The sequence below is a fragment of the Rhinopithecus roxellana genome, chromosome 13, assembly GCF_007565055.1.
Source record: "Rhinopithecus roxellana isolate Shanxi Qingling chromosome 13, ASM756505v1, whole genome shotgun sequence".
Lineage (NCBI taxonomy): Eukaryota > Metazoa > Chordata > Mammalia > Primates > Cercopithecidae > Rhinopithecus > Rhinopithecus roxellana.
Genome location: NC_044561.1, coordinates 107698941 through 107725293, shown reverse-complemented (window position 1 = coordinate 107725293; position 26353 = coordinate 107698941). Strand labels below are relative to the sequence as shown.

General features: G+C 42.6%; 1 protein-coding gene across 2 annotated transcripts in view; it reads left to right on the top strand.

Annotated features, from left to right (window-relative positions):
• LOC104680528 (ubiquinol-cytochrome-c reductase complex assembly factor 1) overlaps positions 1 to 26353 on the top strand; it is a 107850-nt gene that overhangs the window by 46378 nt on the left and 35119 nt on the right. For both annotated transcript variants that reach the window (XM_010386535.2, XM_030914908.1), the window contains exon 7: positions 16258 to 16366. In XM_010386535.2, the coding sequence (XP_010384837.1) occupies positions 16258 to 16366 (109 nt within the window). The remainder of the gene's footprint in view (positions 1 to 16257; positions 16367 to 26353) is intronic.

Below are 26353 nucleotides of genomic sequence, written 5' to 3'. Positions count from 1 at the left end.
TTGGCCTTCTCAGTACAAATGGGGTCAGCACACACACAAACACACACATATGCACACACACGCACTCACTCCTTAACATTCTCTAGTGTTCTCAGAATAAAATACAAGTTTTGGCTGGGCCCGGTGGCTCACAGTTATAATCCCAGCACTTTGGGAGGCTGACGTGGGCAGATCACTTGAGGTTAGTAGTTCAAGACCAGCTTGGCCAACATGGGGAAACCCCGTCTCTACTAAATATACAAAAAAATTAGCCAGGCATGGTGCAGGCACCTGTAGTCCCAGCTACTCAGGAGGCTAAAGCATGAGAATCGCTTGAACCCGGGAAGCTGAGGTTGCAGTGAGCTGAGATGGTGCAACTGCACTCCAGCCTAGACGACACAGCGAGACTCCATCTCAGAAAATAAAATAAAATAAAATAAAATAAAATAAAATAAAATAAAATAAAATACAAGTTTCATATCACTGCATTCACATCTGATCAAATGTGACCTATGGTGCCTTTACTAGTCTCATTTGTTGCTATTCTAGGCATCATTACCATCACTACTCCCTTCTCCGCAAGAAAAAGCAAAACTATGTAGTAGAAATATCAAGTCTTCTGCACTAAGTTTCTTCTGCCTAGAAGACCCTTCCCCCTCCTCTCCACCTGACAAATTCCTGTTTTTTCTTCAGTATCCAATTCAGGTATTATCTCTGCTATGAAGCATTCCCTTTCTTCTGGGCAGGGAGATTTATATAGTTGGAATTTGTGTTGGCATTGTAAGTGTTAACAGATTTGTAGAGACTCCCCTTTTGAAATCATGGAGCACTAGTACCTTCTCAATGCAGAAATTAATTTTATAAAATGGAATGGAACTAATAAAATTAGAACATACCTGTAATGAAGGTAGGATGGAGAGGGAGTAAAATGTAGTCTGTTTTTAAAGGTTATTTTAAAGTCAGGTATTTCATAAATATACTTACTACTGGGTGTTTTATATATATTATCATTTATTTATTTACATACATTATTTCACACATGATCACAACTTCTTTATTCTCATTTTACATATGAGGGATTAGGGGCTTAGAGAAGTCAGAGAACTTTCCCAAAGAAGTAGTTAGAATGTGGTGGAGAGGAAATTCAGGTGCTGGTCTGGCTAACTCAAAGCACTAAGTTGCTTTCCTCTTTAGTAATTATAACTACTAAAGGAACTAATTAAATACTTAAATTAACATTAATTAATACTTATGTACCTACTTAAACATAGATTCATAAAATTATGACATTTATTCCCTTGATTGAAGGTACTGTGTATAGCAGACAAATTTATTTCGTGCCCCCTTAGGGCTTAGGTGAGAAGAGAGACATTAAACAAATCACAGCTGTGATAGGTGTGGTGCGAGGATGTGACAAGGCTACGTGGGAGAAGCTGGGCGTCTCATTTAGTTTAGGGGTGGGTCAGTCAGGGAAGGCTTCACCAAAGAGAACATTTACATTGACACCTAAAGGGTGAAAAGAAATTAGCAAGTGAAAGAGTGGATGAAAAAGCCTTCCAAGTAGAGGGATCTAGTGATTTTCGAACTTTTTATCAGCAGAGTCCTTTTTAAAAATGAAATCTTATGCTCAGCCACCAAATATGATATATATGATAAAAGGGGGTGGGAATGACCTGCTTGCTTCACTTCACAACATGCCCACTGAAAAAAAGACCCTCAGGTAGTTCCATGGAAACTCACAATGCAGTTTAAAAACTACAGCTCTAGTCCACTTCTCTCATTTTGCAAATGGGGAGACAGTTTTGGCAATTTTAAGGAATTGTCTCAGGCCACCTACTCAGTAGTAGAGGACCCGAGACAACTCTGAAGTTAACTGTGGTTACCTACCCCTTCTAAACACTTTGCTTCCTTTCTGGTTGTCCTATTTGGTGGTCAGGGGATAGGGGTCTCTTCCCCTGAGTATGAACATGTCATATGAGCACAGCAAACATTTACGGATCACCAGCTGTTACGATGGGCCCCATGTTTCTTGGCGCTCACTATGTGTGTCCCGGGAGAGGCCACAGGTAAACCTGAAACTAGCACAGGATGATGTACAGATTATATGGGATCACGGGGGAAGGGGGGTTGCCTTGGACTTCTGGGGGCTAGAACAGACTATATAGGATTGAGGAGTAATTAAGAGGCAAAGAAGTTATTGTAAACTACTTTTTAAGAAGTTTCAAATGAGGGGATGATCACTTGAGGGAAAAACAGTTTAGAAGGGAAGCATTTAGTTGTTTTTTATTTTAAAGTGGGGGAAACACTGGAACGATTTTGTAAGCTGAAGGGAAGAAGGCTTTGGGAAAGAAGAGAAGGAATTAAAGTGTGGGGATGGGAAGAGGTTAGAAAGCAGACTGGTGCCAGTCTCAGTGCAGCCAGAGAACTGCACTGGCAGACACTGGCAGCCTCTGCAGAGGCTCTTTAAAACCACCACAGCATTTTTATTGTAGCTGTAGGGCATTCAGGCTTTTGCTGGATTCCAGCAACCCCAGGCCTGCTATACATGGTGAGCCCTGGCCATGTGCACATCCTCTTTTACCCTCCCCCCAGCCAGAGTTGCAGTGTTAAAACACCCACGCTTATAGCTTTACTGCCCAAACCAAAGGCCTATGCAGCAGCATTTTACCAACATTGCATACCCTAAGTGCGCTGATACCCGCTACCCAGGGGCTTATTCTTTATAGTGGATCTGACAGGCAAGCTGCAGGCCAGGTGTAACTCTTGGAGGAGGCCTGTTGTCAGGTGAGATGGCTTCAGGAAGTACCTCACCCAACTTGTCCGTTTGCCCACAGGTTGTCCTGTGGCCCTCATGCTCCCCCCAGAAGGGTTAGGCTTCATGGTGAGGGAATTTGGGAAACCAGGTAGAGATAGCCTTGTACACAGCCCTGGAATAGGGTCAGCGTGCCAGCTTACAGATCAATAAACTCATTCATTAGCACACTGCTGGGGCTTGAGTGTAGCCATCTAGGCTCTGCTTTCTTGGCCTCAGCTGGTGACAGAGTAAGGGAAACAAGCTGTGTGAAAGTCCCCTTTGGGATTCCTTCATAGCAGCCAGAGTGACAAACCTGCCCAAGTGCCTGCTAGTCTTTATTAATTCAAAATCAGATCTACTCTAAGCAGCTTATAAACTACCATGCGGGAGAAACAAGGCCAAAACACAACTGGCATTGTCGGAGGGCCCAAACAGAGCGAGTGAGACAGGATGCTCAGAGCTGCCAGTACCTGGCAGGAGGTCAGCATCAGGAATAACAAGAATCTTCCCTCCCAGATTTAGGCTGAGAGGAGGAAATCATAGCTAGGAAACTCTCCTGTTCAAAGGAGACTCTGCAGACAGTATTGTTGCCTTCCTACTTGTCTTATTTAGCAGGAAGAGGTTCTTGGTGCTGTATTATCACAGAATGGGGGAAAAAGGGGGGAGCTCAGGCTTCATTCCAGCCCCTTTCTTCTCTACTGTGCAACCTTGAGTTACTTAACCTCTTCAGAGTGTGTTTTCTTTTCTGTGAAACAGGGATAGTTATAATGTTCTGAGAGAGAGAATGAATGTAAATGCATCTTACAGTGACAAGTTTCATATTACAGAACTTAATAAATGGTAATAATCATTATTATTATTTTCCATAAGGAAGGATTGATAGCTTCAGCCCTTTATCATTTGATACTCCTGGTGAGTGACATTTTCTTCCTGTGTCCTGTCTCCATGCTTGCCTTTTAGAGATATCTGGGTGCCAGGTTTGAACACTCCTTTTTTTCTTTACTTTGCTAGCTGGATTATTTGTGTTTCTTATATATAAAAGAGATCAGTATTATGTATGAGCCGCTGGAATCACTGAGAGACAAGGATAGTACTGTGAAGCTTAAAACCTAAATAATAAATTGTGGGTTTAAGAACATCATCAGGCCAGGCACAGTGGCTCACGCCTGTAATCCCAGCACTTTGGGAGGCCTAGGCAGGTGGATCACTAGAGGTCGGGAGTTCAAGACCAGCCTGACCAACATGGTGAAACCCTGTCTCTACTAAAAATACAGAAATTGGCCGGGTGTGGTGGTGGGTGCCTGTAATCCCAGCTACTCAGGAAACTGAGGCAGGACAATCTCTTGAACCTGGGAGACAGAGATTGCAGTGAGCTGAGATCATACCACTGCACTCCAGCCTGGGTGACACATCAAACTTGGGAGGAGCACCTTGAGTTGATCTTAAACAGAGAGTAGTAGCTTCTGCACAGATTCAGACTATATTCAGAGTAGGTGCTTAGTAATACTTGTTCAATAAATGATTAATTAATATAGGAATCTTTTTCATTACAAGATAGTTTTTAAAGTTTATTTTGCATTCTTTTTTTTTTTTTTTTTTTCTGGATACAGATTGGCACACTGATATTTTGCTTTTTTTTTTTTTTTTTTTTTTGAGATGGAGTCTCACTGTTGATGCCAAGGCTGGAGTGCAATGGCACGATCTCGGCTCACTGCTACCTCTGCCTCCCAGGTTCAAGTGATTTTCCTGCCTCAGACTCCCGAGTAGCTGGGACTATAGGCACCTGCCACCATGCCCGGCTAATTTTTGTATTTTTAGTAGAGATGAGGTTTCACCATGTTGGCCAGGCTGGTCTCGAACTCCTGACCTCAGGTGATCCACCTGCCTTGGCCTCCCAAAGTGCTGGGATTACAGGCATGAGCCACTATGCCCAGCCTGCATTCTTGAGGGCAGTTTTTATTTATTTTATTATGTTTTAGCATGGAAGTGTGTTATTCCCTCCATAATGCCCCCTGTCCTTCTCAGTTCCCCCTCGTTTGCAACAGAGGTCTGATATTATGACTTTAAATCAGTGACAAAATGTAATTTGACCTCTCAATGTTAAATTTAGACATTTATTAAGAGGATATACACCCATGATGTGATTTAAAGTGAGCTGTATTGTGAAATAGCTTACTTAATGACTCAACGTTATTGTTATGTGGTCAGAGTCTGTGACAAGTGTTGGCTTTGTTTTGCAGTGGGTAGCAGGATCTTCAAGTCTTTTATTTTTATTAACCATTTTGACTTTGTTTTATTTTTCTTTCTTTCTTTCTTTATGTCTTTTTTTGAGGCGAGCTCTCTCTGTGTCTCCCAGGCACAATCATAGCTCACTGCAACCTCCACCTCTGGAGCTCAAGCGAGTCTCCTGCCTCAGCCTCCCAAATAGCCGGGACTACAGTCATGCCCCACTAATTTTTGTTTGTTTGTTTGTTTATTTTGAGACGGTTTCTTGCTCTGTTGCCAGGCTGGAGTACAATGATGCGAACTTGGCTCACTGCAACCTCCGCTTCCCGGGTTCAAGCGATTCTCCTGCCTCAGCCTCCTGAGTAGCTGGGATTACAGGCATGCGCCACCACGCCCAGCTAATTTTGCATTTTTAGTAGAGACAAGGTTTCAGCATGTTGGTCAGGCTGGTCTTGAACTCCTGACCTCAGGTGATCCGGCCGCCTCAGCCTCCCAAAGTGCTGGGATTACAGGCGTGAGCCACCGCACGCGGCCTAATTTTTGTATTTTTTGTAGAGATGAGGTTTCATCATGTTGTCCAGGCTGTTCTCGAACTCTTGAGCTCAGGTGATCTGCCCGCCTTGGCCTCTCAGGGTGCTGGAATTACAGGCATGAGCCACCGCGCCTGGCCTATTTATTTTTCTTTTACTATTCAACATACTTCAGCCTTTTCTGAATCACTCATGATGTCCTGATAATTCTTAATAACTGATGTTGTCCTAATAACTGATGTCCTGATAACTCTTAACTGTATTTTGCCAGACTGTTGTCTTTGAGTTGTACCTGTTGAACCTCAATTGCTCTGCTAGTTTTTTCATGTCTCTATTAAATAAATTTTTCATTTCCTCTTTTCCTATTAGGCTGCTAGCAGTTACTCTTGTTGTAGGTATGCTTGCCTCCAGTTACCAGTCTTTTTTTTTTTTTTTTTTTCTGATGTGGTATTTCTAACATGATGCTAGTATTGAAGCTTAAATTACTGTACTTGTGAGGACTGAATGAAAAATAGGGTCAGTAGATTCTGGAGGGTTTGTTCTAATCATTAAAGGAGGCGAAAACAACAAAAACCTTAGTAGGACTCTGGGATCAGATTGTCTAGGTTCAGATCTCAGTTTTAGCACTTACTAGGTGTGTATCGTTGGGCAAGTTACTTCTCTAAGACTCAAATTTTCTCACCTGTGAAATGAGGACAGTAAGGACACCAGTATCAGCTTCATGGAGTTGTTGTAAAGATAAGAAAAAGTAATGCATCCAAATCACTTAGCCTAGTGCCTGGCATGTAGTTGTGTTAACTGTTAATTATAGCACTTGTCCGTTTTTGCTATTTAAGTTTTTTTTTTCCTTTCTTCCTGTTAGTCATTTTTAGAATAGGAAAAATTGCCAGATAAATTAGTTGAATTCAGCATCAATCAGATGTCACCCGAACAATGGTCAAATAAATTAGTAGGAATCCATTCTGGTGTCCAAAATTTTTCACTGGCGTGTCTGTGGATGGAACACAGAGTTGGAGTTGAGATTTCTTCACTTCCATCCTTCTATTCCAGTATCAGATGTAATTTTTTCTTAATGTCTGAGAATAGTATGTTGGCTGGGTGTGGTGTCTCATGCCTGTAATCCCAGCACTTTGGGAGGCCAAGGCAGGAGGATCACTTGAGCTTACGAGTTTGAGACCAGCCTGTGCAACGTGGCGAAACCCCATTTCATCTCTACAGGAAATACAAAAGTTAGCTGGGCGTGGTGGCGCATGCTTGAAGTCCCAGCTACTCAGGAGGCTGAGGTAGAAGGATGACTTGAGCCCAGGAGGCAGAGGTTGCAGTGAGCTGAAATTGTACCACTGCTTTCCAGCCTGGGTGATAGAGCCAGACCTCGTTTCAAAAAAAAAAAAAAAAAAAAAAAAAAAAAAAAAAAAAGTAGTATGTGTAGAATACTAGCACAAAAGGGAAGATAAAGAAGGTACCATTTATGTAAAAAGAATACACACATACATAAACTTGTGTGTGTATAGGTTATATGTGGAAGGTTTCCTAAGAAACTAGTAGCTGAGGTTGCCTTTGGGAGAGGAACTGGTTGGCAGAGGATGAAGGTAGGAAGGGGACTTGGTTTTTATTACTATGTGCATGTATTACCTATTCAAAACAGTTATCAAACAAGAGTAAATTGAACATGATAGGCTTCAGGGTCAGGTGGCCTAAGAATTGGTATTCAGCTGCTTGTCTGGACATTCCAGGCAGCTGACTGTCTTAAGATTTCGGCCCAGCCTTGAGCTCTGCTTTTCCCTTGAAGAGGATAAACAAAAAAGTCCTTCACAATAGGACTACTTTTCTGTCCTTAACTACCTAGTGAATTCGATTCACAAACTCAGGGAAAGAATTAGGTGAGCATTTAATTAGCTGAATGTGGTACTGGTAATTGGACAGCCCTGTGGATCAGAATCTTATTTTCCCAGTAGAACTCATGGGAATCTTCAGTAACTTCAGGTTGATAGGAAGACTGATTCTTTGCTTTGGTCTTACAACTTTATGTGTAATGAGATTTGCTGTAGAGCTTTATATAGCAGTTCTTCAAATTACATTGTTCTGTTCAATGTCATTTTGTTATAACAGTGATGAGGAAAAAAATAACAGTTCCCATCTGGGGCCACTGTCTGTGTGGAGTTTGCATGTTCTGTCCATGTCTAGGTGGGTTTTCTCTGGGTCCTCCTGTTTCCTCCCACATCCCAAAGATGTGCACATGAGGTGAACTGACATGTCTAAATTGTCCTTATTGGAATGGGTGTGGGTCTAAGTGTGCCCTGCCATAATGTATGGATAGCTCACATTATTTCAGTGTTTAATATTGGAAGTCTTTTTGGTCTTTATTTAGAAGTTTAGTGATGTTTTTGTGACCAGAAATATACTGTAGGAATATAACTCTTGTTTATGTCACTTAGCCTACGGTAAAATAGGTTTCGTTTTATGTTGTTAAGCTTAAAGTTACAGTTTCCAAGAATCTATCTGTGATGTTAAATGAGGAGTTACAATATTTAGTGTTCTGCATCAATAAAAGATCTGTTGAACTTATTGGGTCCAACGTTTTAGGAGTAATGAGAATTTGCCCTCCTTTTATTTTCCGGCATCAATTCATGTTTTTTAAACTGTTAGTATCAGCAAAATTAGGTATAGGTTATAACGATCTTTGCTGGTTGTATATTTCTCAAAAGGCAGGTATAATCTTTAGTTTATATTTCTGGATCAGAATATTCTGAAAAGGATAGTTCTATTAAAGTAAATTCAGTCGTGTGTCGCTTAATGATGGGGATCTGTCCTGAGAAGTGCATCATTAGGTATTTCATTATTGTGTGGGCATCATAGAGTATACTTACACAAACCTAGGTGGTAAAGCCTATTAGACACCTGGGATGTATGATATGACCTATGGCTCCTAGGCTGTAGACCTGTACAACTCTGAATACTGCAAGCAGTTATAATGGTAAGTATTTGTGTATCTAAATGCATCTAAACATAGAAAAAGTACAGTAAAAATGCAATATAAGAAATAAAAGATGGGCCGGGCGCGGTGGCTCAAGCCTGTAATCCCAGCACTTTGGGAGGCCGAGACGGGCGGATCACGAGGTCAGGAGATCGAGACCATCCTGGCTAACACGGTGAAACCCCGTCTCTACTAAAAATACAAAAACTAGCCGGGCGAAGTGGCGGGCGCCTGTAGTCCCAGCTACTCGGGAGGCTGAGGCAGGAGAATGGCGTAAACTCGGGAGGCGGAGCTTGCAGTGAGCTGAGATCTGGCCACTGCACTCCAGTCCGGGCGACAGAGCGAGACTCCGCCTCAAAAAAAAAAAAAAAAAAAAAAAAAAAAAGAAATAAAAGATGGTATTCTTGTATAAGGTACTTACCATAAATAGAGCTTGCAGAACTAGAAGTTGCTCTGGGTGAGTCAGACATTACTGTATACAACTGTAGACTTTATAAACACTGTACACTTAAGCTAATTTTTTTTTTTTTTTGAGACAGGGTTTCACTCTATCATTCTGTCCAGAATTTGATGGCGCAACCACAACTCAATGCAGTCTTGACCTCCCAGGCTCAAACAATCCTCCCACCTCAGCCTTCTCAATAGCTGGGACTATAGGCGCTCACTACCACATTTGGCTAATTTTTACATTTTTTTGTAGAGGTGGGGTCTCACTTTGGTACCTCAGTCGGTCTTGAACTCTTGGGCTCAAGCGGTCTGCCCGCCTCGGCCTCCCAAAGTGCTGGGATTACAGGTGTGAGCCACCACACCTGGCCATAGGCTACACTAAATTTATTTAAAATTTTTTTCTTCAATAATAAATTAAACTTAGCTTACTATAACATTTATGCTTTATAAACTTTTTAATTTAAAAAAACTTTTTTTTTTTTTTTTTAGACAGAGTCTTGCTCTGTTGCCCAGGCTGGAGTACAGTGGCGTGATCTCAGCTCACTGCAACCTTTGCCTCCCCGGTTCAAGCGATTCTCCTGCCTAAGCCTCCTGAGTACCTGGGACTACAGGCACACGCCACCACGCCTGGTTAATTTTTGTATTTTTAGTAGAGGTGGGGTTTCACCATGTTGGCCAGGCTGGTCTCCTAACCTCAAGTAATCCACCCACCTTGGCCTCCCAAAGTGCTGGAATTACAGGTGTGAGCCACCGTGCCCAGCCTAAAAAAACTTTTTGATTCTTACATTTTAAGCTTAAAGCACACACTATACAGCTTTCTTTATATTGTTATTCTATAACCTTTTTTCCTTTTTTTTTTTTTTAATTTTATTTTCTACTTTTAAAAATTCTGTTAAAAATTAAGACATAGAGCTGGGTGCAGTGGCTTGTGCCTGTATCTTAGCACTTTGGGAGACCAAGGTAGATCACTTGAGCCCAGGAATTCGAGACCAGCCTAGGCAAGATGGTGAGACCCTGTCTCTACAAAAAAATTAACAACTTAGCTGGGCGCAGTAGCATGCACCTATAGTCCTGGCTACTTGGGATGCTGAGGCAGAAGGATAGCTTGAGTCCAAGAGTTTGAGGTTACAGTGAGCTATGATTGTATCACAGCACTGCAGTCTGGGTGACAAAGTGAGACCTTGTCTCTAAAAAAAGAACAAAAACCAAACTGTGACACAAACACTCACATTAGTCTAGGCCTCTACCAGGTCAGGACCATCTAGACCAGGTGATAGGAATTTTTCTGCTCCATTATAATCTTATGGGACCACTCTCATATGTGTGGTGTGTTGTTGACCAAAATGTCGTTATGTTATACATGACTATATTCACCAAATTTGTGCTTTTCCAGCCCTGGTGATATTTATATTTTATTATAGGATTGAGGCTGGGAAGAAAGGGTTAACTTCTCAGAGACTCATCTGTTCTCAGTGCTAAGAAGCAAATCTTCTTCCAGTAGCTGGCCCCTGCCTGCTGAGTAAAGTCCATACTTTTTCTTAGCAAGTCTTTTTTTTTTTGAGACGGAGTCTTGCTCTGTCGCCCAGGCTGGAGTGCAGTGGCCGGATCTCAGCTCACTGCAAGCTCCGCCTCCCGGGTTCACGCCATTCTCCTGCCTCAGCCTCCCGAGTAGCTGGGACTACAGGCGCCTGCCACCACGCCCAGCTAGTTTTTTGTATTTTTTAGTAGAGACGGGGTTTCACCGTGTTAGCCAGGATGGTCTCGATCTCCTGACCTCATGATCCACCCGTCTCGGCCTCCCAAAGTGCTGGGATTATAGGCTTGAGCCACCACGCCCGGCCAGCAAGTCATTTTAAAGCTCTTCATGACCTTTATGGCTTCAGTTTTCTGTATCCTATACCCTGCCCTCCCCACAATCTAGGTATTCATTTTTACCTTGACATCCTGAACTCTTCCATGGCCCTGCCTTTGCTTGGAACATTCCATCAGCTGGACATTCCCTTTGTCTTTTGTTTCAACCTGTTCAACTTCAGCTTATCCTTCCAAGATCCAGGTATGGTGTTTCATTTTCCATGAAGCTTTCTCTGATTCTACTTGGCCAAAAGTCATCCTCTTAAGCTCCATGGCACTCTTCTCTTGAGAAATCTATGGCATTCCCTTTTAGGGCTGTTTATGTGTGGCATACCTTATCTCACCTAGAGGAAACTGCTCCATAAAAGCTGGGTTCTAGTTTTAGCCATCACTGTAATCCCCAGAGCATCCAGCCATACACCTTCACACAATAGGGACTCCTATGTTCATTGAGTGAATTGTCAGTCACCATTTTGAAAGTGTCTTCATTTTGCCTTATCTTTTCAACTGGATAACCATTTGAGCCCACTGTTATCTGTAAGGGCTATAGAACAAACTGTTGTGAAACAAAAAACACTTCATCCCATGTTGATACGTTTAGAAAGTTTATGGTCTGAGAAAATCTGTGCCTTTTAAACCTCAGAGGGCAGGTGTATTAACAAACTACAGAATTTTCAAATAAATGAAGAATTCCATTACCTCACTATTACTGTTGATGAATTGGCCTCTGACAGCACTTAAGCATCAAAACACACAGCGTCTTTTCAGGTGAGAGGCTGACATGAGGGATTTGATTAACTTTTAGAAAAGTCTTATGAAAAAGGACTGTTGAACTTTTTCCCAGTTTGTTTCTGCTGTGGAATATGCTCTGTGTCCTATCAAGTAGCTAAATCTTTTTCTGTGCCCTGTTTCATTATTGTCACAAAGTGCTGGTTTTTTGTTTTTGTTTTTGTTTTTGTTTGGAGATGGAGTCTTACCCTGTCGCCCAGGCTGGAGTGCAGTGGTGTGATCTTGGCTCACTGCAATCTCTGCCTCCCAGGTTCAAGCAATTCTTCTGCCGCAGTCTTTCAAGTAGCTGGGATTACAGGCGCATACTACCATACCTGGCTAATTTTTGTATCTTTAGTAGAAACGGGGTTTCACCATGTTGGCCAAGCTAATCTTGAACTCCTGACCTCAAGTAATCCGCTCACCTCAGCCTCCCAAAGTGCTAGGATTACAGGTGTAAGGCACCACACCCAGCCTATAAAGTGCTATTTCTTAAGCACTATCTGGGGTCAGAGGTTACAGTTTTTTTGTTTTTTCTTTTTTTTTTTTTGAGACGAAGTCTCACTCTGTCACCCGGGCTGGAGTGCAGTGGTCGGATCTCAGCTCACTGCAAGCTCCGCCTCCCGGGTTTACGCCATTCTCCTGCCTCAGCCTCCCGAGTAGCTGGGACTACAGGCGCCCACCACCTTGCCCGGCTAGTTTTTTTTGTATTTTTTTAGTAGAGACGGGGTTTCACCATGTTAGCCAGGATGGTCTCGATCTCCTGACCTCGTGATCCGCCCGTCTCGGCCTCCCAATGTGCTGGGATTACAGGCTTGAGCCACTGCACCCGGCCAGTTTTTTTGTTTTTTCATTTTGAGAGTCTTGCTATGTCGCCCAGGCTGGAGTGTAGTGGCGCGATTTCAGCTCACTGCAACTACCATCTCTCGGGTTCAAGCAATTCTCCTGTCTCAGCTTCCCAAGCAGCTGGGATTACAGGCGCGCGCCACCATACCTGGCTAATTTTTGTATTTTTAGTAGAAACGGGGTTTCACCATGTTGGCCAGGCTGGACTTGAACTCCTGACCTCAGGTGATCCGCCCACCTCGGCCTCCTAAAGTGTTGGAATTATAGGCGTTAGCCACTGCACCCAGTCTACAGATTTTGAATCACATCAATAAACCTCATTTGGGATCACGTAGTCAGCCTTCTTTTTATTTTCAGATGGAGTCTCACTCTGTCACGCAGGCTGGAGTGCAGTGGTGTGATCTTGGCACTGCAACCTCTGCCTCCCGATTTCAAGCAGTTCTCCTGCCTCAGCCTCTGGAGTAGCTGAGATTACAAGCGCACGCCACCACACCTGGCTAATTTTTGTGTTTTTGGTAGAGACGGGGTTTCACCATGTTGGCCAGGTTGGTCTCAAACTCCTGACCTCAGGTGATCTGCCGGCCTTGGCCTCCCAAAGTGCTGGGATTACAGGTGTGAACCACTGCACCCGGCCATGTGAACCGGCACCCGGCCATGGGATTACAGGTGTGAACCACTGCACCTGACCTTCTGTCAGATACCCGAGTTTTCACCAAGCGTTGATTCACTTCTCAGTGACAGGCAAATTCTCTATTTTTTGAGGTTGTCAGTTTCATAATTCAAATCTTCAGACACTCACTCAGGCCAGGCACAGTGGCTCATGCCTATAATCCCAGGGCTTTGGGAGCCCGAGGTGGAAGGATGGCTTGAGTCCAAGAGTTTGAAGTTACAGTGGGTTATGATTATGCCACTGTACTCCAGCCTGGGTGACAAAGCAAGACCCTGTCTCTAAAATTAAAAAAACAAAACTTTAGACATTCCTGTTAGTAAGCTTTTGATTTTGCTCTTCAATGTTGAGTATATCTTTCTCCCTCTATGGCCTGCCCATTGGTTCTGATTCTAATGTTTTGGTTTTATTTGTTTGTTGAGACAGGGTCTCACTCCATTACCCAGACTGGAGTTCAGTGGCACCATCATGGCTCACTGCAGCCTTGACCTTTTGGGCTCGAGGGATCTTCCTGCCTCAGCCTCCTGAGTAGCTGGGACTACAGGCATACATCACGGCACCTGACTAATTTTCATATTTTTTGTAGAAACGGGGTCCCACTGTGTTGCCCAGGTTGGTCTCAAACATCTGGGCTCAAGTGATCTTCCTACCTTGGCCTCCCAAATGCTGGGATTATAGGTGTGAGCCACCAGGCGTGGCCTGATTCTCTTTGGTAAACAGTTTAATCACTTTTCTACAATGTTTAAGTCAACTTTCCTGTTTTTCTCTAAGCTAAATATCTTCTGGTCTTCTTAAGATACTTCTGGTCCTCCTATTTCTTAAAATATAATGTTCAAAACTGTGGATAGTATTCCAAATAGGTTCTGGTTTGTGTTGAGTAGAACAAAAGTCTCACTTTACACACTGAGGATATTATATTTGCATTACTCTATCTAAAATCACATTAATTTGGAGGGCAACATTGTCATCCTCTTGATTCCTACTGAGCACATAATATCAACTTAAGCCTGTAAGTCTTTTCACACATAGGTAGGCATGACTCATCTGTGCTGTACTTTTACAGTTGTTCTTTCAGACCCAAATGCAGGATCCTGAATTTATCCCTATTAGGTTGATCTTGTTAAATTCAACCTATTGAAGTACTTTTGGTTCATGGTTGGGTCATCTAGCACATTTGTTCTCCTGCCCAGCTTCTTGTCATCTGCAAATTTGGTAAATATGTTTTGTTTTCTCCATCTTAGTTATTAACAAAGATGTTGAGACAGGCCAAGCTGTAATCATTTCATTGTACCATACTATTGCTGATAGATTTTAATTGGCCAGATCAATTGTGTATGGAGGTAGAATTGTCAGGTTGGATTAACTATTCCATAATTGTGACAGGAACTGTCTTTTAGGTGAGTAATCGTGTTGTAGCTGCTTAATGAGCTATTTAATGAGAAACAATAAAAATAAGTATGGTCTGCCAGGCACAGTGCCTCACACCTGTAATCCCAACACTTTGGGAGGCTGAAGTGGGAGGAAGTCTTGAGCCCAGGAGTTCGAGACCTGCTTGCACAACAAAGTGAGACCCCCCATCTCTACAAAAAAATAAAAAATTAGCTGGGCGTGGTGGTACCCACCTGTAATCCCAGCTACACAGGAGGCTGAGGCAGGAGGCTCCCTTAAGCCTGGGAGGTCGAGGCTACAGTGAGCTGTGTTTGTGCCACTGCACTCCGGCCTGGGTGACAGAATGAGACCCTGTCTCAAAAAGGGGAAAACAGAAAAGAATGAACTATGGTCATGAGATGAGGAACTAGTTTGAAAAGTTGGGGACCCTGCTTATATTCCTATATATAATAAAATATAATTCTTGTATGTTTAGATTATGTAAGGTCTTGAGCAGAAAACCTTCTGGACTGACTAGAGGCAAATGTGGTATAGGGGAAAAGGTCCTAACCTTGGCCCTGTGGTATTTGTTCATTTATTTATTCAGCAAGTGTATATTGAGTGCCTACTATACTTAAGCCCTGGAAATAAAATGTTGACAAAAACCAGACTTGATCTTTATCTTCAGTAGAGCTTACATTCTGGTGGGGGAAACAATTTGATAATTACAGAAATATAATCATAATACTTTCTGTGATCTGTGTTCTGGACAAGTGTTGTCCAACGGAAGTATAACGCAAGCCATGTATGTAATTTAAAATTTTCTAGTACCTACATTTGAAAAAGTAAAAAGAAACAAATTTTAGTAGGTTTTATGTAACCCAGTATATTTGAAATATTATTTCAACATAAAAGCAGTATTAAAAATGAATGAGATATTTTACATTCTTTTTCTTGAACTAAATCTTTGAAATCTTAAACTTGTGCCACATCTCAGTTTTGACTAGCCATATTTAAAATGCTCAATAGCCACAGTGGAGCCACTATTTTGGACAGCACAGTTCTATACCCAGTTTTATGGACTCGGGTGTTGGGCAAATTACTTTCCCTCTTTAGGACTCCTGCTTTCATCAGTAAAATGAAGGATTCAGACTTGTTTATCTTCTAACCACAAAATGTGTTTCCCTCCAGGTATGAGGGAGCCATCAGAGGTGCCCTAAATAATCTGTATCTTGATCTGGGTGGTGCTTGTGTGGGTGTATGTGTAATACATAAAAATTCATCCAGGCTGTACACTTAAGATTTATACAGTTAATAGTATCTTTGTTATATTTCAGTAAAAGTGTTTTTTTGTTTTTTGTTTTTTTTTTTGAGGCGGGGTCTCGCTCTGTCGCCCGGACTGGAGTGCAGTGGCCGGATCTCAGCTCACTGCAAGCTCCGCCTCCCGGGTTTACGCCATTCTCCTGCCTCAGCCTCCGGAGTAGCTGGGACTACAGGCGCCCGCCACCTCTCCCGGCTAGTTTTTTTTTTTGTATTTTTAGTAGAGACGGGGTTTCACCGTGTTAGCCAGGATGGTCTCCATCTCCTGACCTCATGATCCGCCCGTCTCGGCCTCCCAAAGTCCTGGGATTACAGGCTTGAGCCACCGCGCCCGGCCAAAAGTTTTTTTTTAAAACAACTAAGTTCACTTCCAGTTTGATTTGGTGCCCTTTGCTAAACTCACTCTTAGATGAGGAGACCTTCAGTGGAAATGTGTGATGTGAAAAATGCAAACAGCCAAGAGTTTTTTTGTCTTCTTCCCACCCAGGATGTGTCTAGTCCGAATGAAGCAGGAAGGCCGGAGTGGGAAGTACATGTGTCGTATCATAGTTCATTTTATGTGGGAGGATGTTCAGCAGCGCGGCAGAGTCATGGGGGTAAGTGAGTGCTGTCAGATGCTGGTCCTGGACAATTCCAGAGAAGGGTTTGAGTTTGGAATTTTATCTGTTCTAAAATGGCCCTGCTTTTAGATTTCTTTGAAATGCTGCCTAATATCAAGTGGCAGTTCAGCTAAAGTCACTTTTTCTGCCTCTGTGGAAACTCATACTCTACAGATACTTTATGTGTTTGTACACATTATTTGTGATTTGTCAGTATGAAGTCATCTTGTATGGAGATGGGATTGTAAAGCCCAAATCATGGTGATAGGAGGGATGGATTTGGTGAATGGAGGGAATCAAATGATAATCCAGTGAAGGATACTATACCTTTGACACCAATTCAATATTTGAACCAGTCCTATAAATTAGTTCTGATGGGAGGCCCTGGTATGGGGCCTACACTCTCCTCAGGAACTGAAACTCAAGCTCCTTGATCACTAGCAACCTAGAAGAGTCTAGTAACATACCTACTGAAAATGTACATTGGTACATTTAATAATTAACCTGAGAAAGGGGAATATATTGTATATCTATGTCACATGGGATGTAATGACAATAGAAAAATGAAACCAAAACACTAGAATGTAGTTGGTTATACAGATCATAGTGTGTCCAGAGTTGGTTCCTTCCGGTGGGTTCTTGGTCTCGCTGACTTCAAGAATGAAGCCACAGACCTTCGCAGTGAGCATTACAGCTCTTAAAGATGGTGTGTCCAGAGTTTCTTCCTTCCGGTGGCTTCGTGGTCTCAATTGACTGCAAGAATGAAGCTGCAGACTTTCACGGCAAGTATTACAGCTCTTAAAGGTGGTATGGACCCAAAGAGTGAGCAGCAGCAAGATTTATTAAGAGCAAAAGAACAAAGCTTCCCCGGTGTGGACGGGGACCCAAGTGGGTTGCCGCTGCTGGCTAGGGTAGCCAGCTTTTATTGCCTTATTTGTCCTTGCCCACTTCCTGCTGATTGGTCCATTTTACAGAGTGCTGATTGGTGTGTTTACAATCCTTTAGCTAGACACAGAGTGCTGATTGGTTCATTTTTACAGAATTCTGACTGGTGCCTTTACAATCCTTTAGCTAGACACACAGCGCTGATTGGTACGTTTTTACAGAATGCTGATTAGTGCATTTACAATCCTCTAGCTAGACACAGAGCGCAGATTGGTACATTTACAGTCCTCTAGCTAAACAGAAAAGTTCTCTAAGTCCCCACTTGACCCAGAAGCCTAGCCGACTTCACCTCTCAATAGTATCTTCTTTTGTTTGTGTTGTGTATTTTGTGTATCTAGATCATGTTTTAGTAGCTTGTGGTTCCCTGTTACTTCTCATTTCATTGCCTCCCAGCTTGGGAGCATCCAAGTTAGAACCATGACTAGGTCATGAAATGGGTTAATTTGGTTTCTTTCATTACAGGGCAAAGTTATCCCTGTGGACTGAGAAGTAAACAAAGTTTATGGACATATTATAAAAGTTACATATGCTCATAGAATAGAAATCAAAGAGTAAAAAGTATTGAGTGTAAAAAACAAGTGTCTTTTTTCTCCCCAGTCTAACTCCCCAGAAGTAACCTTTTTTATTTTTTATGTTATTTTTTCTTACCTTCAAGGAAGGAGAAAAGTAACCATTTTTTAGTTGATGCCTATCCTTCACCTGAGAGCTATCTTTGTAATCATCCTCTTTGGTTCCTTTTTCATTTTTCTCACTGTTATGCTTTCTTACTGTCTTGGCTGCTGTGTAATATTGGAAAAGAAAGTATTTTTTCTGTTCTCTCACTCAATTACAATTACACAGAAGGTTTCTGTGACACATTTGTGGGAGTTTCTCCCACACAGCAAACAGGCAATCAGTTCTGGAGAGAGGTCACCAGGTGGGTGTCCTCTAACCCAATTCAATTCCAATATTGTATACCCGGAGATAGTGTCAGATCCCACAGGTTGAGGGCTTTGCCCACAAGACTGCCCCCAACTTGCCACACCAGTTGCAAGCTCCAGGCTGTTTTACGTGTGCTTCTGGCCAACCGATTATAAATTGGGGTTTCCCACCCTTTCCTTGGGTTCAGTTAATTCGCTGGAGCGGCTCACAGAACTCAGGGAAACACTTATTACATTACCGGTTTATTATAAAGGATATTACAAGGGATACAGATGAAGAGAAGCATAGGACAAGATGTGAGGAGATTCCATACCTTTCCTGGTGTGCAGCTGTCCAGAAGCCTCCACCTGTTCAGCTATCCTGAAGTGCCCCAAACCCAGTCCATTTAGGGATTTTATGGAAGCTGCGTTATGTAGGCACAACTGATTAAACCACTGGCCATTGGAAATCAGTCAGCCTCTCTGCCCTCCTTGGAGTTTGGGAGATGGGACAGAAAGTCCTAACCTTCTAATCCTCCCTTGGTCTTTTCAGTGATCAGCCCCTATCCTGAAGCTACCTAAGTGCTGCCAGCCACCAGTCAATCATTAGCATACAAAAAGACACCACTTGGGAGAGGCCAAAGATTTTAGGAGTTGTATGCCAGGAAAGGAGTTGAAGACCAAATATATATTTCACGATATCACAGCTGCCCAGAGTGAGATCAGCAGCCTTTAAGGTATTCACCCAGCTGAGTGTTCCCACATGCCCTCAAGTACTTACCACCCGACTCTGTGGCAGCGCACAGTGGACATAAGGTGGTGTTGGCAATCTCAGTCCTATTTAATGACGGCCAGAGATACCTCCTGGTCAGCCAAAGCCCTGGCTGACTGCCAGGCAGTTACACAGTAGCTCTTCCTTTAGTGAACCTGTTCTTATCATTGTTGACTAAACTCTGCTGGAAGTTGTCTCACTAGAGCCCTATGGGCCACAGCTGTCCCTGTCCTGACTAGTTTAATGAGCCATAGGTTGCTGACTCCTGGACCACAGGAATATTTTAGTTGCCTCTGCCCGCAGATGAATTTCCTCCATCTCTCTTCATCACAGTAGTCAACACTTGAGCCTTCTCCCATGTTAATTCTTATGTAGTGTCCCTTCTACTTAACTGTAAGTTTTATAAAAGCAGAAAACCATCTTACTCCGTTTTTTGCTTATGCAGTAAACATTGAATAATTGTCAAATGAATGAATATATTGAATACCAGGCTTTGGAATTCTTTTTTAAGCTAACATTTATTAGATAAATCATACCTGATTTATTAGTCTCTGATCCAAGTGTATATCAGTGCAGTCCTGCAGGAATTAGGGGAATTTTTCCCCTATTGCATTTTATCAAGCCATTTTTTCTGTTTGGATTGTTGTAGATAGGGTGCTGCCCATAAGGAAGTGTTTTAGGTAAGCGTTTCTCAGACCTTAATGTGCCTGTGGTTCACCTGAGGATCTTGTTAAAATACAGATTTTGATTCAGTAAGTTTCAGGACAGGTGTCAGAAAATCTACAGTTCTGAAAAGCTTCCAGGTGATGCAGATGTTGCTAGTGACGCAGGGTGGGGTAGGGGCCAATAGCAAGGCTTTAGGTGGTACCCCAATACAGGCTCTTAAATTGCCTTTATGAAGAGAAGTGCCCAAGTTCCAATTTAGTTACAAAGACGATAAGTAAAGGATGATGGTTTTAAAATAACAGATTTGGAAGAGTTGGGGAATTACTATTTATTGCTTTTCTGCTATAGTTGACTTGATACCTCCTTTTAACCTCATGGCATAAATAGACACGCCTTATATAGGCAAGACAATTGTATATTAACCAGTGGGTTGTGAATGCATGCATGGATGAGTGTGAGTACATGTGTGTGTTTGAGGGGATCTCAGTCTTCTGTGTGTGTACAACCTATAAATGGGACATGTGGTTAGGGAGAAGTGATACGCAGTGTAGAGCCAGTCTGGCCTGGTTCTCACCCTGACTGGCAAATCTTTCCTCTTCTGTGCTTCAGTTTCTGTGTTTAAAAAAAAAAAAAAAAAAAAAAAGGTGGGGACAGGGGAGGCCTAACTGCATGAGCCCCAAGTTTTCAGCTTTTTTTCAGCTTGAAAATCTGATTTGAAGGTGGTAATTTGCAAATCTATGTCTGTGTTATTTGGCATCCCAGGTGTACCTCTGTAAGAAAACTCATATAAAAAGTAGAATTTATAAAACCGATCAATGTAGTAGTGATTTTTCTCATGCCAAAAACTTAGAGGTGATTGCTTTGAGTGGTTTGGTGTATGGAAGATCAAGAAATAAGAGAGCCACTTTTGAGTTAGTGATGAATAATAAATTTGCATCAAAAACTCCTTTGAAATTAGAATTCTATTCTGATTTGGTGGGAAAATTTTTATTTTACAAAAATTTGCTTTTCACCAACTTTTTGGGGCCCAACTATTGTGAAAAATGGAGCAGACTCATATATCATCGTGAAGCTGGTACAAAAAGCAGGTGTTAAATTTGAGGTTACAAAAATCACATCAATAATTTAGAGTGTTCTGACTTAAAAAAACATTATTTGGGATTTAAACTTATAAATTAGCTGTGGAAATAAAGTTCATTATATCACCTCATCTGGTCTTGTTTTATTTCATTAACTGCTTCTTAAAAATCTTTGTGAGCTGAGTTGCAGCTGAAGAGGTTGGAGACCGTTTTTCCTTGGGCCCTTGCCGCACTCCTGAGTGTTGGTAAGAGTAAAGAACTAAGACTTGACACAGCTGTAAAAACAGACAGCGCCTTTGGCCTCAGCACTTTCTCCTGGTGCAGGCAGATTTCAGATGTAAATTTCACTCTCTGCCTCTCCTACTAATGAAGTAAGTTTCTTTTGCTGGGTTTGCAGCCAGGTGTGTCCAGTCTTGTGGCTAACCGGGGCGCTTTACTTAATTTTTCCATTTGTGACATTTCAACCAAACTTAAAAAACAAACATAAAAATTAGCTCACGGCAGTGGCTCAAAGTGTTAATGGTAACCTTAGGCTGGCTAAACGACTTCCTCTCAGTTCTGCCCTGCCAGACATCTCCACCTTGTGGCTCACCATGAGCAGGCTCAAGCTTTCCAAGACAGAGATGGGAAGGGATGGGAGTGGACTGTAGTTGAGAAATTACAATTTACCTTTATCAGCGGTCCCTGGCATGCCTGTTGCCTCAGCGAGACTTCCAGAGTAAGAATGCACCTTCTGTCACCTCGTGGTCCCCTGCTGTCTCTGTAGCAGAGCTGCTTGATGGGATGGTGCAGAGGGCCTAGGAAAAATGGAGGAACTGTGGGCTGAACTGGACTCTTGTGTAATTCTGCCTTGCTTCTCAGAACCACCATTTTGCTTTGTAAGGTCCTCTATGATCACACTCCAGACTACCTCTCCAAATTCATTTCCCCTAGTTCTTCTTGAACCTCAAATATGTGAAACCTACTAGCACATGTGCCTGGCACTTAGTAAGCACTCAGTGAACATCACATTCCATCCTTGCTTCACATACCCTTCACTCCAGCCAAGCTGAATTCCTTGCTATTTCTGTCTTGTGTCTTTGCTCACTCGGTGCATATGCCTAGATTACCCTAACACCCCAGCCTCAATTCCTTCACATCCTTCCACAGCTAACTGGAAGCCAATCCCAGTTTCCCCTAAGGAAGTACCTTAATGATTTATATCTACCCTTCTTCCAGCTGTTACTGTTTCTATTTTGTATCGTTGTCATTCAGTTATGTTGACTGTCTTCCAGGTGAATTCCTGTGGTGCAGGATCACGTGCATCTGTCTCCAAAGTGCCTGTTATTGCCCCTTTCCTGAATAGGTGCCCAGTAACTATCTGAAGAATGAAAGAAGACACTCCTGCAGGCCCAGAATATGTACTGGAAAAAGTGGGGCAGGGAGATACTGTGTTTTATTCTGAGGATATTTGTTTGCTGTGTTAGTCTTAAATATTGGAAGAAAAGGCAATAAGAAATCGTTTCCCCTACCATCAACTGTTTAGTTTCTTTTCCCATACTTTTCCATCTTCTAACGGAATTACTTGATTTTTAAAAAACCCCAGTTTATACGTAGGGTGTTTTATGTTTCTTTTCTTTTTTTTGACAGAGTCTCTCTCTGTCACCCAGGCTGGAGTGCAGTGGCGCAACCTTGGCTCACTGCAACCTCGGCTCACTGCAACCTCTGCCTCTCGGGTTCCAGTGATTCTCCTGCCTCAGCCTCCTGAGTAGCTGGGATTACAGGCGTGCACCACCATGTAATTTTAGGCGGGGTTTTGTCATGTTGGCCCAGCTGGTCTCGAACTCCTGACCTCAGGTGATCTGCCCTTCTCGGCCTTCCAAAGTGCTGGGATTACAGGCATGAGCCACCACTCCCGGCTGGTATTTTATGTATCTAAACTAAAAAAGGCATTACATTTTAAGAGACTTCAGTTTTTCTGAAAATTTCCTTTCAGGCCTCTGTAATCACCACCCGTCACCAAATCTCCTCTCTTTCCCCACAAAAATTTTCAGACCTCCTCTATTTTACAACAGTATAAAAATTGTACTGTTTTGCATCTCTAGGTCAGAATTAAAACTCACTGCCAAAGGTATTGTTTTTAAAGACAAGGAGCACGTCAAAAAGTATAGTTAGCCTGGGCAATGTAGGGAGACCCCATCTTTTCAAAAATAAAATTAGCCGGTTATGGTGGCACATGCCTGTGGTCCCAGCTCTGCGGGAGGCTGAGGTGGGAGGATCACTTGGGCCAGGGAGTTCGATGTTGCAGTGAGCTGTGATCGCACTATTACACTCCTTGGGTTGGGGGGAAAATTGTGTGAGTGTAACTAAAGGACAATCCCTTGGGCTTGAGGCCATGAAAATAAGAATACATGTTCTCAGATACCAGCTGTTCTTTTGAAAGTATCTAAAATGGCCTGAGCTGTTGGAGTGGATAGTCAGTTTTGAGAGAGAAGGCTAAATTCTTAGAAGTCAGAGTAATTCCATTTTGGGATTGGCTTACGAATTTAAGCAGGGTCCTACTGAAAATGTACCTCTGGTAGATACATGCCTTTCTTTACATATGTTTCCTACCCCTAGGCCTTAAGAGGTAGCAAGAGTTAGAGGAGTAGGTGCCTCAAGCAGTTTTACAGCTGGTCAGACGCATGGGTGCATACAGTCAGGGTGCCAGTCCTGTCCTTCTGAGTGGCACATCGGACTCTGCGTTGCTGCAGCACTACACCAACTTCAGAGATAGAACTTATGATGGTGTGCTATAATTATTGGTTTATATAGATCCCTCCTATTAGATTGGGTAAGGATGCATATAGAACCCTTGTATTTACATAGGAGAACGTGCTTCTTTTTAGCAGATACATACTGAAGTATTTAGGGGTAAAATGTTTTGATATCTGGAACTTCAAATGGTTTAGCAAAAGAAAAGGATGTGTAGATGTGTGGATAGAGATAAAGCAAATGTTGCAGAAAATTAAAAATTGTGCATCTAAAGATGTGCATCTAAGATTGTGCCAAAGGTTTAATCTTCTGCAACATTTGCTTTATCTCTACCCATGCATCTACACACCCTTTTCTTTTGCTGAACCATTTGAAGTTGCAGATATCAAAACAACTTATATACGTTTTTGTTGTATTACTCTTACATCTTTTATAAATTTTTTGAAATTCTTCAAAGCAAAAAAATTGGAGAGAAAAGAAGTATTCATGTTCTGGCTCTAACCCCCATTCTTCTAGTTTAATCTCCAACAAATCATACCCCTTCCTTCCAAAAAAGTTTAAGTGCATGCACACAAATACATATTCTTTTCATGCCAGACTTTCACTGGTGCCATAAGTGTGCTGTGTTCTTTTATGCCTCTAGGCTTTTGTTTATGCTGTTCCATCTGATCTGGTCTTCTCCTCCGTCTACTCTGCTCATGGCACTATAAGACACAAGCTGGATAATACCTCCTCCAAGAAGCTTTTCCCGGTACTCACCAATAATATTAATATATCTGGCCTTCTCTGAACTTACCATGGTGTGCTCGTGGTTTATGTAGGTCACTCCTATTGGATGGGATAAGGATTCTTGGGTTTCTGGTGTCTTAAACCACATGCCTACAGTAGTCACTACTCAAATATGTGTTGGATGAACATAAATACTTGCTTCTTTTGTTAGCGTCTGGCTAGCCTTGTCTTCCAAATACTGACTTAAGAATGGTCTTCTCTGATTACACTTGGATTCAATTTCTCTTACCATCCTCCCGTTTTGAAAAAGGTCCGTTCTCTCTCTGCCCTGCCTCATGGGTTCCCTGGCTCTTGTTTCATCCTGGTTATACTTTTAATCTGCTTTATAGGATGGGTGAACCTTGGAATGTCAGACTGGGTGCCTCAGAGGCTTTGAGTCTGTGAAGAGACTCAGGTATATGCATTTTGAAAAATCCCAAATTTTTTTTTTTTTTTTTTTGAGACAGAGTCTCGCTCTGTCACCCAGGCTGGAGTGCAGTGGTATGTGGTGTGTTCTCAGCACACTGCAACCTCCACCTCCCAGGTTCAAGCAATTCTCCTGCCTCAGCCTCCTGAGTAGCTGGGACTACAGGCTCACACCACCACACCCGGCTAATTTTTTATATTTAGTAGAGATGGGGTTTCAGCATGTTGGCCAGGTGGGTCTCGAACTCCTGACGTTAAGTGATCCACCTGCCTCGGCCTCCCAAAGTGCTGGGATTACAGGCATGAGCCACTGCGTCCGGCCCCAAAAGATTTCTAATGCGTATTTCTGGTTAAGGTTCTGCCCTCTCATTTCTGTGGTGAGGAAATGGATGCCCAGAAAAGTTCATTGATTTGGCCAAGGTCATACAACTAGAGAAAGCAGAATGAGGACCCAGACCAGATTACGCCAATTTCCAGTCCAGTGTCCTCTTTACTATACCATGATACCTTCCAATTGAAAGAAAGAAACCTTTTCTCCTGTCTTATTACCAAGCACTGCCAAAGACCAAGAGGACAGCTTTTCTTGAATCTAAAGGCACTCATTTATTTCTTCAGTGCATTCCCAAGCCTGAGGCCTCTTTTACTCAATTTCTAATCCAATACGGCAGAGACTTCCTACTCAACAGGACTAATGGAGATTAAGGGGGAAAAAAAAGACATGAGAATGCTGACAATGTTCTGAATTTGTTTCTTTTTCCATCGTTTAGAGTCTGAATGTCTCTACATCGTCTGAATTTGCCTTAGTTGATTTTACAATTATTTTTCGGAGACTCCTTGGTTGTGTTTTTTTTAAGGGTAGAGGAACACTGAGACTGAACACCGTGCTTGAAGGGGCCGGGCCAGGAGACTAACAAAGGCGGTATTATACTGTGTGCGGCAAAGCCAATAAATGAATTCAGGAGACACCTAGATGTGTTTCTAGAGGAGCCCGTGAGGGGAAGGGGTCTGGTGAAAAGGCAGAAAGGTGGGATTAAGATAAATTAAAATGGGGCCAGCATGTTGGATAAGGGGACAGTCTCTTCCTGTTTCCACCATTGCTTTAGATTTCTCAATCTGCTTAGTTCAGAAGTTAAAACTAGTCTTTACCATGTGCTTCATACTCACCCTCCCACTCTTACTTAGGAAAAGAACTTAGTTTTAAGGCTATTTCAGCATGGTACAGCAGTGTTTATTACTTGAGTGCTGCATCTGTTGGATGTTACTGGGGAATCTTAGACTGTTTAAACTGGAAAGGAACACTGAAATAATCTGATCCAGAGATCTCAAAGTGTGGTCCCCAGACCAGCAGCCTCAGCATCGCTTGGGATCTCGTTAAGCATGCTAGCTCAGGGCAGACATGGTGGCTCACGCCTGTAATCCCAGCACTTTGGGAGGCCAAGGCGGGCGGATCATGAGGTCAGGGGTTTGAGATCAGCCTGGCCAACAAAGTGAAACCCCATCTCTACTGAAAATACAAAAATTAGCCGGGTGTGGTGGCATGCACCTATAGTCCCAGCTACTCGGGAGGCTGAGGCAGGAGAATTGCTTAAACCTGGGAGGTGGAGGTTACAATGAGACTAGACTGCAATTGCACTCCAGCCTGGGTGACAGAGCAAGACTCCGTCTCAAAAAAAAAAAGAATGCTAGCTCTAGGGCA